Below are 16,152 nucleotides of genomic sequence, written 5' to 3'. Positions count from 1 at the left end.
CCGATGCACATAAAATTTATAGTCATTAGCAGCTTGAACATTGTTTTCTCAGCTTCAGCTACAACTTGCAGCTTAAATTTAGCAGTTTATTTCCTTGCCGGTCTTTTCTCCATAGTGAATAAGGGTATGATGTAAACATACATCAGTCCTATTCTACTTAACGTCATTTGTAACATAACTAGGGTAATTTTTTACTACTATACGATGGCTGAAATACAAGCAAAACAATTGTTTTTATCCGACTTGGTTATTAGCAAAACAGCAGCAGTTTCTTGTCCAGTTGTTTATGGCTGTATGTTTTTACGCAAGAGTATAACGTTACTAAAATTACTTTTATCATTCTCTTTTACTTTTTAACTAGATGGGATAAAGAGATGTACAATATCTAAAATGTTGGCTAATTATTTTATTTTTATTTTCCAGTAAAAGCACACGGGAAAATAAAATTAGAAATAATTAGCAAATATTTTAGATATAGATATTGTACAATATGCTCTGCCATCCAACACACTTTACAGTGATATAATCTCAAATACATCACCGAGAGAGTATTTTTATCATAAAAGTCTGTATTCAGTCATGAACACAATTTCCATAAGGTTACTAGCTGAAGATTTATAGAGAGAGGGAAAAACAAACATTCTCCGAGATGTCGTGCTTTTAATAATTTCAACACTGTTGTGATGTGAAAAAAAAAAAAAAAAAAAATTATTACAAAAAAGAATCTGAAACCTTATGATGGAAGCTAAACTTTATCGTCCTCACTCCATAAAATAAATATAAACCGTACTTTGGGCAGACCAGGTACAACCCAATTTTGGCAGGCCTAATCTGGTTAAAATAAAAAACAAAGCTAGCCCCAAACCCGCTGGCTGAATGTCTAATGTTTTTGCCAATCAGCCCATTAACCAGTATATAACACTACATAACCACACATAGGATAGTTACAAAATTTGCAAGTGCAGGAACCATGAAAATTTAAACTGACGCCCTTTGGCAAGCCATCATGGTACACTACATTACAATACTTACCACTACCAAATATCCACATTGACCTCCATCAACAGCATTGGCCATCGTTAAAAACACTAACCACTATCAGCCAACAACACTAAAATTATTAATCACCATTAATATTAACAACCTCAATTGTTGACGTTATCAACTGCCATCCTGCTAAAGCACTACATGCCATCACTGTGATCACTTGCAAACAAACATTATGGAGCAAGTTGTCATGTTGTCAGAACTCACGGTAAAGTGAATATATTGCTGAACATTTCCCCGTAGTTTATTAAGCATTCATTGTGAACGAAATATGTGTTTAAATATGACATATTTAAATTGATTTGTATTTTTTACAACTAACAAAAAATGCTGTCTTAACATTACGATATATCTTCTGGCGCCAGCTGGAAACCGGTAAAAATCAACAGTTGTTTATGCAAAGAATTGGTGGCTTCTGGCATCAGTCACAGAGGTAAGATGGGAAGCGAGTAGCGGCCCTATTTCAACTCCGTGACATCTTAGTTTTCTTCCAGCCCATGGTTAACTGAATGAGGGGTGGCTAGAGGTGGGCATTAAATGTTAAGACTGCAGGTTTGTTAGTTATGAAAAATACAAATTAATTTAAATCTGTCATTTGTTCATACGCAGAATTAACCTGGGTCTTAACATTAGGATAGACTCACTCTTGGTGGGAGGTAAGAGAATCCTGAACCAAATAGTGGTTCGGCACACCCAGTCATACTTCCTGAATAAGAGAATTGAAAGGAAGGAGACCTAAGCCTCTGATCTGTTAGAAATATGGGTATCCAACAGTCAGACTACTGGGCTAAGTCCAATACAGAAATTCATTGCATTAGAGGAAGTTGATGGATTGATTATGAAATTTAGGTCTTGAAGCCCAAGCGCTGGAACCCATCAGGACTATTCAGCGCCCATTAGAGGACATTAAAGTGCTATATCTGTTCAGATAACAAACTAAGGTAGCCACCTATATGTGTTTATCATTCCTCTCTCTCCTTACTAGAGAAATGAAGAGTTTGCCACTGCTAGGTTTACTCATGTAGAATAAAAACAATCTAACAGTAAGGCTACTTCACTCACCTGTATCTGGCCCATTCCAGCATATGATGGAGCCATCTTCTTACTGCCCGTAGGCAGAGAAGAAAGGGAAAAATGGGGGAAAGAAAAGAGAACAGCCATCTCAATCAACCTCACTTTCAAACCATCGTCTTAGGCAAGACACAAAACTGTCCTGCTAGGGGCACTGGATGAGCTACACAACTTGTTGAGCAGCCATGTGCTCTTGCATGTGCAGTATTGGCAGTAGAAAATGATGATGGGGATTAGGCACTTCACAAAGCCAAACCAAATAGTATTCTTGGACACTTCTTGATCTGGCCTGAGCTAACAAAAAGTCTTCGGCATCCCAGTCGGAAATGTAAAGTCCTTTTTAGTTAGCAATGCAGTAGGAAATGTAGTCCTTTTTAGTTAGCAATGTAGTAGGAAATGTAAAGTCCTTTTTAGTTAGCAATGCAGTAGGAAATGTAAAGTCCTTTTTAGCTAGCAATGCAGTACTCTGACAGGGCAAAGGAGCAATTCATTGTTAACAAAATCCCATGGGAAGGGATGGAAAAGAAGATTAACCTGTCATGCACAGAAGGGTTTTGAGTCTTAGCCACAAATTCTGGGACAAATTCAAATGCTACTGACTTCCAACCCGTGGTATGTTTAACATCAAAAGCTAGGCCACGTTGTTCGCCCACTCTCTTTGAAGAAGTAACATTGAAATAAGGTCACTGCCCACTTCCCATCACACCTCCATGATGGACGGCAGAAGACACCAATTCCTTGCATAAACAACTCTTGTTTTTTAATGGTTTCCAGCTGGCGCCAGAAGATTTATCCTAAAGTTTATTAAGACCCAGGTTTGTTCTGCGTATGAACAAACCAACATTTTTTTATTGTTATTTTTCCTCAAACCTGTGTTACATTTTTATTATACTGTACTGAACTGCCAGTAAACATAATCGACACAAAACAATAAAGATCACATTTATGGAACAAAAAGATCCCAGTATTATTATGCTTATTATGTAATGAATTGCTATATTTGTAATTCACTACTTTAATTACACCAATATAACTGTTTTAATTTATAATTCCGATGCTATGCATCCTAAAGAATTACACTAAGTGTACCACAGCACTCAAACTAACACCTGCCAGTATCCCAAGCCCACCCAAGGCCTGACCTTGAGCATGTAAGGTGCAAGTTGATTTCTGGGAAATTTTTGATGGGAGAAAAAAAAAAAGTGTCTTAAATGTCCAAAAATAATGATACACACTTAACCTCTCATGAGTTACATACCTAAACCCCATGTTGGTAGATCCTCCCTGGGGTGGAGAGTTAAAGTTGAGTGCAATCCCCTCAATTGTCCCACTCACAGGAGACATCAAGCCAACTGATGCACAGCTACTTTCATCTCCTGTGAAGTCAGATGCTGTGGATTCTATGCGGCTGTTTCTCTTCTGAGGACTTCCTTTCCCTCTTCCTTTTTTCCTGTTGAAACAAAAATGAAATTCTCTTTACTTATGTTTATAAAAAAAATAAGTAAAATAAATACATCAACATGGTAACACACAGAATATTATATGTCAAATAGCTTTTTATTCCTGGCAATAGTCTGCAACTGAGATAGAGGTTAATAGTACAACTTTTGGAAAAAGAAGCCAAATTCAAATAAAATTTAGTGGTTCTTACCCTTTACGTCGGCTCCGATCAGTATTAGGGGTGTTTCTAATGCTTTCATCAGCACTGCTAGTTTTTTCCCATTCATCATCATCCCCCTCGACAACTGTTCTTTTTTTATCTTTGTCTTTTGAATCTTTGCCTTTATCTTCCTCTTTCTTTTTTTCCATTTCTTGTCTACGTTGTGCAGCCTTTTCCATTCTCTCAAATGCTTTCATATAAGCTGCAATCTTACGTTCTTCACGAGTCATCTTTTGTTGTTGCTGTTTGTCTACTGCTTTGGGAGTATCTGGGCTTAAGGTACAGACTGTTGCTGGAGGAGTACTATGATTGCCCTCCTTACAAGCATCTTCTGGTGAACTGGAGGTAGAAGAACTGGAGGGCGATTTGACAGGCGACTTTCCACACCCAGACGTACGTCTCTGTTTCACGGGGGTGATGGGGGTGGCAGTGTTACTACTCTGACTTGGAGGATTAACAGGAACCACATCAGAACTCCGACTATCGGTAGACGTAGTCCTCTTGCTCATTCGCAGTTGTGGCTGCATGTTGAGCTTTCTCACAGTCTTCTTACTACTGCTACTGCTGCAATAGAAAAATTACAAGATTACTTACACTACAAGAGCCAAGGCAATTATGTTAACAATAAAAAAGTATGAAAGAATAAAATGCTGTAATGAATGATGTAACCATTGTACTTCTAAAACACTGGACCACACAGGAAAGACAGAGCATGTTAATCTTCTGGACTAAAAGGAATAAGCCTGACAGTTCAATAATCACTGGTTACTACTGAAAGTTTTACTGCATAGAGACATGAGCAGGAATTAGATAAATTGCAAGGCATTTCCTACAAATAAACTGCAGGGGTTCACCTATATGTCTAATTTGACAAATTTCCCTCTATCTAAAAGCTTCTACTAGCAAATGGTAAAAATGGTGAGATTGTAAAGAAAAAAAACTCAAACAAAAGCTGGGGAAAGTGCTTGAAAATATTCTATAAAGCAAAATTAAAAGTACACTACTGTACTTCCAAGCAGCACCAGCATAAATAATAAACCAACACTTGTAGTAAATATTTATACAAACATATTGTCCTCATTATCTACCAATGTACACACAGACCACCCTTTCCCCCTAAAATCCTTGGAATTAAATGTAAGCGTTCTTTACACATCCAGTGTTACCCTTTTCAATTTAGATGGGTGTATAAAAAACAAAGTTCTCAGTTAAGAAATAATGATCCTCAAACACTTACATTGTGAAGACACCATTCTTCTTTGATAAGGTTTGATGACAAGGAGGGTTGTGGTCTGTTTTTAACGGCTGAGACTGAAGGCAATCATGTTCTCCAGGATAACAACAAACCAGGTCTACAGTGGAATTTGCAGTCTCCAGTGCTATCGTTACTTCTTCTCCCTCCTCTATGTCTCTTGTTGCTACCAGGTAGAGATGCAGAGATCCTCTTTCTACAACGTGTCGTATCTACAACCAAAAACATCACTTGGTCAAAAATTTGTTAATTAAATGCCACAAGAACTTTTTCTTACAAAAGTGCAGTTCTAATAGAGCCATTTAATGTATTAAAATTCTACAGAAAACCAATCCAACTGAGCAGATCAACTGACCTGACCCTCTGAATTTACAGTGATGTCATCTAACCGAGGGAAAATTAATATATAAAAAAATTATCATGGATATTTGTACATGCAACCAGACTGCATAACTAGTGGTCATGAAATGTATACAAAACTGAGACATTTCATATGCAAAAATATGCATAAAAATATTTTTAGTTGATTTCATCATTAATATTATACACAGATGCTGGATGAGTAGAATACAGCCTATATAAAACTATATCTCTCTCCAGAAAAATGAAATGTAAAACATACCTCAGCATTGGGTTTACACGATCTCCGCGTAAATCTTGCATCGTTGCCATACGTTCTGGCATCAACACATACACTGAGGCCTTCCTTGGGCATGTGGTATTGAAGAACATATGGGAAATAGACTTGACCACCAGCTGATTGTTGAGCATTCCACTGTGAAGCCAACAGATATTTACCTTGGTATTCTGCTATTGCTGTATTAACTGTTAACCTTGTAGCTGCCACAAGAATCTGGAAGGGAAAAAAAAAAAAGCCTTAGTAAGTGATGGGAATGGGTTTGGAATTTGTGCACGGGAATCAAAAAGAAGTCCATCTGGATGAGTAAGTGACCCTGTCCAGATGTGGGTCCAGAAGTCCATCTGGGTCCCTGGTGCATATTCCCCAACTGTATTATGGTTTGGCCAGAAGAGTGAGCGCCTCGGTTTTTTTTTTTTTTTTGCCATGTCTCTATGTTAGGTTAGGTTAGGTAGGGTTAGCTTGGGACAGTTCACGGATATTGCTTATGTATTTTGGGCATGGTAAAATAGACATTCCTGGGTATCTGAGCAATGCTGACTGTAAGTCTGGTGGGTATTGTTGAGAATATAATATGGTCAATTTCAGGGATATATTAGCCTTCACTGGGTAGGATAATTATACAAACTGATGTTAAAAAGTAATTTATGATTAATTCCACTCAAATTTATTTTTTATATTTAAAAAATTCATGTTTTATATTTTTTAATAACTTTGTACATCAACACTATTAACTATAATCAAATTTGGTTAAAGTAGAAAGCATCTGGCAGCAGCTCTAGGTTTGTACAAATGTCTATGCATCACCTATTCAATTTTTCTTTGACCTTTTTGCGTAGCACAAAGAGATCAATTTATCGGAAGTCTTAACAAAGTCAAATTAAATTTAGCAATAAATTCACTACCCAATTCTACTGTTCTCATTATTGACTGTTTGCTTGACTGCGTGTGACAACACAGATCTCCCTTGTACACTGTATAAAGCCAAATTGGCTGTGGAGGGGGACTGTCACTGGCCAAACATTTCACAAGATACCCAGGATTGCAAAATGTTCATGAAATAAAAGATGTTTAAAAGTCCGACTGTATTAATTAGCACTATTAGTTGGTTAACCAAATAACTGAGCTAATTCGGTAGTTAACCAAACCACTGAGCTAATTCGGTAGTTAACCAAACCACTGAGCTAATTCAGTAATTAACCAGACCACTGAGCTAATTCAGTAGTTAACCAAACCACTGAGCTAATTCACATAGCCCTTGCAGGGATATATCAAAGGATTTGTGTTCAATTGTACCGTAGTTCAAATTTTATTTATTAATGAGTAATTCAAATTTATAACTGGTGAATGTGACAAAATTTTTGTTTTCAAAACTTGACATTCCTTGGTTATATTTTGGACACAAAAATATGTAAGAGTTAGTGTTACTATACAGTCTTCACATATAAAGACTAGACCATGTGATCTATTCAACAAATATCCATGGGTCAAACAAGAGTGACTAATTCTAAGAACATAATGCATGCATAAGGCCTGTACAACTCTTGCTGTTGATAAAAAGAAAATGGAGATTCTGAGAAGGCATGACTATAGAATGTTAAGATTGTGTGCAATAGCAAGACTATACAATGTTAAGATTGTGTGCAATAGCAGGTGTATAAAAAGTGGCTAGAAATCTGACTGATCTCAGGGGCTGCGATGACTTGAATATGTGGTAAAAAAAAAAAAAAAAAAAAAAAAAAAAAAAAAAAAAAAAAACAGTAGATGAATTAGCAGAACAAAGACCTGTATGACAGCTCAGGAAACCATGAAACCTAGCCCTGACAGTTTCAAGTAGATGGGTGCACAAGTGAGGGGAAAATGAAGATACTTCACTTCAAGTATAATCTATAATGGTTAACAATTCAACAAAAATAATCTTTTAGTGCTGATTACAATGCTCTATAATACTGTTTCATTATCAATCCTGCTGCTTGACATATAAAATAGCTGGATATTGGATACATAAACTTTAACCCCCCTCCCCCCCAGAAAAATAAAATACATAAACTGACTAGTACTATAATGTGAGTCCACCCAAAGCCTAAAGACTAAATATTTTCAACGTTTATATATTCTCACCTTACATTTTATCATACAATTCTTGACATCTTACCTTGCTATCAAAAATATCCAAGAGTGTGTGAGGATTTGCCACCACTCTACATCGATGGCCAAGAAGTGCACCCTGTGTAGAGGCTCTTAGGTCAGGAGAGACACCATTGATACGTGCAGCATGAACTCTAGCCCTGAGTTCTGGAGAGTAATGGTTTGTAACCGCTTTCTCATAATCTTCTACCCATGCTCTTAACCGCTCTACTGGACCAACAGAATCATCACTAACACCTTCACAGCCACTCATACTACTGCTTTTTCTCTGGAAGACAAATAAAATACAAAAAATTAAAGACCATTATATATTTTGGTAAAACATAATGCCACTCAGTAGAAAATTTCTATTTGACCTTTGACCTCAAAATAAAATCTTTATCTCTGACCATGAATTGCACATGATGTTCATTATGTATTAACACACAATTCAACTTATAGCCAAAGCTAAAACTTCAACACTTGAACTGTCATAAGGAAGGAATCATCACAATTTCCCCGACAATACATAGGGGAATATAAACACTTTGAAAGGTATATTGTATATCTATAAATTATTTTGATGGCTACTATGTAAATTTAAAGAACAAAAACCAGAATGCTTGAACAAAATTTACTATAATAGTAATTTCTACCAAACTCATGAATGTTGGTTGTTGTTTTTAAATAAAACAAGAGCAAGAAAAACTGGTAGTTTGAGGCCAACCTTTTACTTAATGTACAGTACTGTAATAAAAATCTTTCAGCCTTACATTCTGTATTCTTAAAGACAAACTTTACTAGTGAACTTTTTTTTTTTTAATCTCATAACTTTCTAAACTATTTCTCTCTCCAAAGGCATTTGACTTTCAGTCTGGTTTTCCTATGATCTATCACTATTTTAGTATGGAGTTTGTTTCAATTTTAAAAATCCAAGTTTCATAATGCAACTGTTTCAAGATGATTTTGTCAACTCCACTAATTTTTCACTCATTGCTTCTAAAAATACACACTCACGAGGCTGCATTTATGATCTTTTAAAATTAAACAATGTTTTCTAAACTCCCCATCCCCATTTAAACATACAGTACTCTTAAGATACTCACTCTTCGAGTCTTAACCAGAATTCTGCGCTCTCTCTCATCCGTTTCTGGAACATTATTGTTATTGCAAGAACTGCCGACACTTCCTTTTTTAACTTGGCACAGAGATCCTTTTTTACTATTCTTTACATCTTTGATCTGCTTTGCCTTTTTCTTCTTTACAACTTTGCGCTCAGTTGTTTTTCCTCCTGATCCTCGACTCTTATTAGACATAGGGAGGTTGTCATCTGAATCAGAGGAGGACAATCTGGAAAGAGCCGACGTGCGACTGCTAAAATAAGGCATCAATTGATTACATATTTTGTAAAGAAGTACAGATTTATTCATTAGTAACTTAAAATTAGGCATAACTGATGACTTTGTTAAAAGGAATTTCCAAAACTGACACTAGTTAAAATGCCAAAAAATCTCCAATGTCAACTTTATGAAAATGCCACTATTATATAAATTCAGTAAGAGCACTATACCTCATCCGGTACTAGTTCTTTAGTTTGAAAATTCCTACTTAATTCTTTCACATAAATTCCTCATACAGTACTAGTTCTTTAGTTTGAAAATTCCTCCTTAATTCTTTCATATAAATTCATGAACTTTTTACATTCTGGTCAACAAAGTGAAAAATTTTGCCAGTAGCTATAAAAAATTAAGATCAGCAATAGAGTTACAGTGATACACAAGAGCTGAAGTTTTGTTCCATTTTTTTTTTATATTTACATTACAACTCAGCTGGACAATTTAAATTTATTATTACCACTGGCATTAGGCACATTGAACTTATTCTAGTATGAATTTCACTCTCAAACTATAACAATTTTACTAAAATATAAAATGCTTCAAGCAAACTCTTACCTGGCAAGGTGAGCTTTAATTTCCTGCCGCCTCCGAATCTGCAGAGCCCGAGCTCTAAATCTGTCAACATGTCTAGGCTCACATGCCTCACACAAGTACTCATCTGGAATATTCTCGCGATCTATTTCCATACAATCTACATGCTGCCACACGCTGCCAAGAAGAAATCATAAAAATCAATTTTCCGATATCTAAAGTTTCCTTGGTAACCTAAGCAAAATATTTAGAAGTGTAACACAAAAACCAACACTGCAATCTGACCAATTTTCTTATGCAGGAATGGTTCACAATATTTCATTTTAAACAAGATAGCTTACTTTCTATATTTCATTTCTTATGATTAGCACCTGTCTCTTTTGCAAGTATTTCCTGCAGCCAGGGAAAGCTAAAATGAAATCAATGATTTTCAACAGTCTCATGGTTTCACTTAATTTAACAAACAACATGGAACTGATTCACTGCAAAACTTATCACTCATATCTAGACCACAATCATGGTTTCAGAGCATTCGCGACACTGCGCTCTCCCTCTTTCTCATACCTATTACACATAATTCACAGTATAAAATAAAATTAACTAGCAATGACTCATATGTGGATTAAAACACTAAAAATAGGAGTGTTCTAAGTACTTCTTCAGTTTAGTGAACTACCCCCTTGACTGTATTAGTTCATTAAATTGAGAACTCTTGGTTTTTTCATACATACATAAAAGCACCCTCCTTCCAGCCCTGTTGACCTCACAGCTAACATTTCAGACTATACAATTAATAAGGCAGTTACCCACTTTGGACCTGTGGATCCAGGTGGCACATGAGGATCTAATATCACTTTTCTGTTTGTTATGCTAAAGACTGCAGTGTCTGGGATATTCAAAAACCATGATGTGGGCTATATTTGGGTGATGGAGTTGTATAAGAAAAAATAATTTAGCTTCATTATTCATTTAATCTACAACACAACTTAGATCCTGAAACGTCCAATAGTAGAGCAAACCTACCTAAATGTTTACTTTTTGTTTTTAACTGGGGAAAATACATAAAACCCTACAAATTTTTTAGAGTATAAAAGTACTAATGAAGACTTTGGATTACATGAACCATGTAACCTAAACTATGTTCTATTTAAGCATTTGTATATTAACTATATGTATAATATGAAAAGTGCCAAAGGACAGTATCAAAACTTGAGATGATGATCTACTTACAAGCACCTATCACACTGAATCATGTATCCATCGTCATGGGAAAATTCACATATGCAACGAGTAATGGAGTCGTCCACAGGTTGTTCATCTCCTTCTCCTTCTGGGGCAGTTTCAGTTTCTTCTCCTGAAGGTCCAACAGAGGAGCTACGATCGCTCAATCGTGAGTCATCATCAGTTTCTGGTCCAATTGTGGATGAGAGCGGTGGAGGAGGAGGTAGCGAAGGATGAGAAGCTACAGCAGATGAAGGAGAATGATGTAAATCCAAGGGTAGTGGCGGTATGTGAGGCGAAGGAAAAAGGCTTCCTTTGGGATGGGGCATAAACTGCTGTCTGTGTGGTGGCATGACACTCAGGGGATGTTGGGAAACACACAAGCCAGATACATTTGTTGATGATGCAGCAGTGGCTACAGGAGAATTAGCAGAGGTGACAACCCCAACTCGAGGTGACGGAACTACAAGGCTAGAGACACTCTGTTGGTGAGTAATGTGTGATTTCTGGTGATGTATATGTTCTTGTTGATGAATCTGTTCTTGATGTTGATGACGGTGCTGCTGCTGCTGCTGTGGATGGTGACCTGGATGATGGTGCTGGTTATTATGGTGATGATGCAGCGGTGTATGAGACTGATGTATCTGTTGATGGCTATGCTGTGCAACATTACCAGTGCTAATGCTGCAATTAGAACTAGAAGAATGATGATTACTCTGATGCAGTGAAGATATTTGCCGAGATGAACCATTACTGTGTTGGGATGCTGACGAAGCAGTAGGAAGAGGTGGGGGTGGAGGGGATTGCGGTGGCGTTGGGGGCGGAGGGGCACCATAATTGTGATCTTGAAGCACAAATGGTAAGTTATACGAAGAGCTGTGCTTTGACGATGAAGATGAAGAGTAAAATGATGATGAAGGAGCGCTCACAGAAACACTTGATGAGCCATCCAGGGATCGGACCATTGTCTCTCCCACATTGGATCTGGAATCACAAATGTAAGAAAATATCAGTAATAGACTAAAGACTATAAATGAAAGCTCAAGGGCTTTTAATAATATGCTGAATGGTAAGACAGACTAGGCTTATGCCTATAAACACAAATGTGCCTTTTTCCTTCAATACCTATCAATCATGTAGTCCACCCTGACACAAGCTTATGTTTATAGGGATAATAAAATGGGAACATATCAACAAAACAACCACATTCATACACAGTAATATTTGTTTCTTTTTTATACTCAATTTTAAAATGGGGCCTCAATTCTGGAAGTTCATTACTCGGCAGGAGTCCCATACCTTCACTGCTTAAGCACAATGGATCAGCATTTGTAGCAAACTGTCACTATGGTTAACTTCATATCCATAATGCATTACTGTAATAACATCTAAAAAGTAATTTTTAAAAATTACCAAACTTCCCCTTCTAATTTTCAAACAAATGTCTCAAAGCAGCATTATCTGTGCTGAAATATTAATCGCTTTTACCAGTTATACACATCAACTTTTGATAGTTATGGAATTTGGGGACCCATAACCTTTCAACTGATGTACATACCTAGGAGGTTGTGTGTATGCAGCCAAGGTAACATGATGCGTAGGGTTTTGGGTGTTGGTGGCGGCCCCACCAGGACTAAGCACCAGCTTGTGAACCACCAGCGACATACCGCCGCTACCTTCCTTCACTTTCAACCCATGCCATCTTTATTATGGTTACTGAAAATAAATAACACTGATTTTAATTTTATTTTTAATTTACAAGGATTATATAAGAAAGTGCAATCCAATCAATGACATATTACTTGCAAATCACAGGTTAAGGTGTCAAAACCTGAACACAATAGCCAAAAAAAAAAAAAAAAATTTTTAAATTAAACTAAACTGAATATAAACATTTTCCTCTTTAGAAAATGCTTCAGAGCATGAAACAGATACCCACAATAAGCTATAAAGCTTAAATACTAAAAAAATTTAAAATCAACCATAAATCATGTCTGATGTTACAAAACATCCATCCCCTACCATGGTGAACGCACAACTCAGAAGCCCTTCAAGCGTTCTTACGCTCATTTTGATGTCACACTTACACGGATAGTTTCTGGTGAAACTGTACACAGTATACCAAATGAGAGAGAGAGAGAGAGAGAATGTATGTTAGTCGTCACGTTTTGATAATGCATGGGAGATCTGATTCCAAGAATATTTAATGAGTGAAAAATAAAGTTTTGGTGTTCTGTATTCATTGATTGCTTCTGGAACTATGTATGTATATGTGTATATATATGAGAGTATAGAGAGAGAGAGAGAGAGAGAGAGAGAGAGAGAGAGAGAGAGAGAGAGAGAGAGAGAGAGAGAGAGAGATTGACTTTTATACAGCCTTCAATAAGCCAAGGAAACAAAGAACAAACATTATACTAATAAAATTTCCATATTCAGGTTTTACTGTGACTGTCATTCAAGTAAATATAGTTAGTGATCACTTGTGTTTGTACTTAGCAAAGTCAACCAGTGGAAACCAAGCCCAATAAATAAGTTAACTCCAAACCTGTACAGTACTGCTAAAAGGGATGATGAAAGGAGTTAAAAATTTTTGCAATGGACTTGAAAAAGTCAGCAAACTTAACCAACAGGTTTCAAACTGGATATGGACTAAACAACTAAGTTATTTGAAAATTTCAGGAGGATACCACCTGGCTACATGTTGCCACATATGTCTGAAAGTGGATACTGAAATTATACAAAACCATAAACCAAAAATAACTACAGTATCAACATTTCATACAGTGCGAGCTTCCTTTATTTCAGGTACACAGGGTACAATAAGCTCTACATGAAAGCATAATTTAATAACTTTGTTTTTGTTATAAACTGAAGTTTCCTTTATAATTCCATAATTTTTCTAGATGGCATACATCTTTTCGAAGTTATGCATCATCTGCTAATAAAAAAAAAAGATGTTCCATAAGCATAGCACTACTGTATCATGAAAAATGGAGCTCACCAATCAACAAACTTTATTTCATCCTTCTTATTGCTGCTTAAGTGGCAATTAAGTGTAGTCTAACCTACCAACTCTGTGGTCCAGCACCCCTAATGATGCTGAATTCCTCATAGTTACCCTATATACTTTTTACTTACACACCATTCAGTGACTGAATGCTGGCCACATATTTTTAATAGATTGGAACAGCTTTTAACTGTAATGCACATCTGTTTCAATCACAGTACTGTAGTTAGGTAAATGTACCACACATCTGTTCCAGTGACAGCAAGGACCTCTGCTACAATTCTATATAAATTTCTGAATTATGTATATTCTGTTTGTTTCAAAACTACTGGTCATTGTTTGCTATAAAGATGGTCATTATTATTCAGGTATTAAGGTAGTTCCATATTTTCCCTTTCCCCTATGGAGGCCTTACAATTTAAGGTCTTCCTTACCTGCTTTGTATATTGTTAAGGGTCTACTAATGAACACAATTAGTATCCATAAGTTTTATATGCACAGTGAGAGAGAGAGAGTGTGTGTGTGTGTGTGTATATATTATTATATATATATATATATATATATATATATATATATATATATATATATATATATATATATATATATATATATATATATATATATATATATATATATATATATATATATATATACACTGTACTGTACCTAAACAAATAGCACAATTGCAAAATGTACTAAACAAGCTATAAGTCAGTAGTGTACTGTGATATGTCTCTTACACAACAATGGTAATGTATGTTTGAGGTGTCACACCAAGTTGCTAGGTGACACCTCAAATATTCAGCTACTGTACCTCCACTTGAGTTGCCATTCACTCAAGTCTACAGCAACTGACAATGTATATGCGATTCCCCATTTCTCAAACTTTTTTCCCCTACTGCGTTACTCCTAACATGACCTATAAAACATACATACATACAAACACACCTTTAGTTAAATTACTAATTTTGAGGTTGGACATCACAATCCATAATTATTTGAACCAGTAATAAAAATTTAAATAAAAACTTCAGTTACTTAAATCAACCTTACCATTGCTATAGTGATTACTCAACTTACAACCAATAGCCCTTCCCATTACAAGCAAACATTAGGCACCTACCCAACTCAGAATTACATGACTGCATACCTATCTACAACAAAGGTAATCATGTAGCTGCTGAAAATGAACTGCATTTAGTACAGGAAAAATCTTTATTAAAAAACTCAACATATAAAAAAAAATTGAAGCAGTATAATCAATAAACATATGCTCCTCTAACTGGCAACACATTTAGCTCAGAAAGGACTGGAGATAATCAGTCCTCAGGCCCAGCACTAACTTGAATGCTATGCTGGCAACTGGTGGAAAGAGACCAATGAACAGATTGAAAATAGAAGAAATAATGAACCTATACAACCTTCACACTGTCTAGAATGCAGGCACACTGCAGGTAGTATGTATAACCATAATTAGGATTTGCTAGATGGATATTATGGTAAAATGGAACTGATTCACATGCTGGGTGGGTAATTAAAGTTACAACTTATTTCACATTACTAACATTTGGGGTAAGTAGGCTAAATAGAAAAACAAATTTCTGACAGGCAATCTTAACCCTTAATGAGTATCTAATTTATAACAGGTTTTGAGTGATGGACGGGCTAACTCATTTGAGTTTAATATTACACGCCATACAATTTGGATGAATTTAGCGGGAAAGATGTTCATAGCACTTCAATGGTCAATAAATGACTTATGGCAACTGTGCAGCTCAGCACAGGACAGAGGGGGGATTAGTGTGCCTTAAGACTTGATGGGGGAATGCATTGCCTCTCTCTATCCTACTAAATCTTTTTATTTATTTGCTCATAAATGTACCCAGGGATTGCTGTTGGTTTTAGTTTTTATCTTTTATGATAGTATGTCAGCTATAATTGTAATTTTGCAAAGAAAATTGCAAAGAAATATTAGAAAAAAATGTATACTTCACAAAAAGTTACTGCATCTCCCCATCTCTGTAAATCTCGTAAATATTTTACAACAAATATACAGTACTCAGCATTTGTTACTGATTTTGGTTCTTATGTTATGAAACTGTGAGCTGTAATTATAATTTTACATAATAAAATAAAATGGATTATTAGAAAAACATTTATAACTTGGAAGATTTAGTATATTTTTACGTGTGTCTTGTGAAA

The 16,152-nt window shown here is 35.9% G+C and overlaps 1 protein-coding gene across 4 annotated transcripts in view; it reads right to left on the bottom strand.

Annotated features, from left to right (window-relative positions):
* upSET overlaps positions 1–16,152 on the bottom strand; it is a 48,681-nt gene that overhangs the window by 21,428 nt on the left and 11,101 nt on the right. For 2 of the 4 annotated variants that reach the window (XM_067131188.1, XM_067131189.1), the window contains exons 2-10: positions 12,502–12,659; positions 10,953–11,927; positions 9,747–9,899; positions 8,901–9,168; positions 7,823–8,083; positions 5,653–5,883; positions 5,016–5,242; positions 3,770–4,342; positions 3,377–3,568 (exon numbers count right to left, since the gene is read on the bottom strand). In XM_067131188.1, coding sequence (XP_066987289.1) covers positions 3,377–3,568; positions 3,770–4,342; positions 5,016–5,242; positions 5,653–5,883; positions 7,823–8,083; positions 8,901–9,168; positions 9,747–9,899; positions 10,953–11,927; positions 12,502–12,608 — 2,987 coding nt within the window. In that variant the 5' untranslated portion in view covers positions 12,609–12,659. The remainder of the gene's footprint in view (positions 1–3,376; positions 3,569–3,769; positions 4,343–5,015; positions 5,243–5,652; positions 5,884–7,822; positions 8,084–8,900; positions 9,169–9,746; positions 9,900–10,952; positions 11,928–12,501; positions 12,660–16,152) is intronic. The other 2 variants (XM_067131192.1, XM_067131191.1) reach the window with 2 other exon arrangements.

This window comes from Macrobrachium rosenbergii, chromosome 29 (assembly GCF_040412425.1).
Source record: "Macrobrachium rosenbergii isolate ZJJX-2024 chromosome 29, ASM4041242v1, whole genome shotgun sequence".
NCBI lineage: Eukaryota > Metazoa > Arthropoda > Malacostraca > Decapoda > Palaemonidae > Macrobrachium > Macrobrachium rosenbergii.
This window is presented reverse-complemented; position numbering and strand designations above follow the sequence as displayed.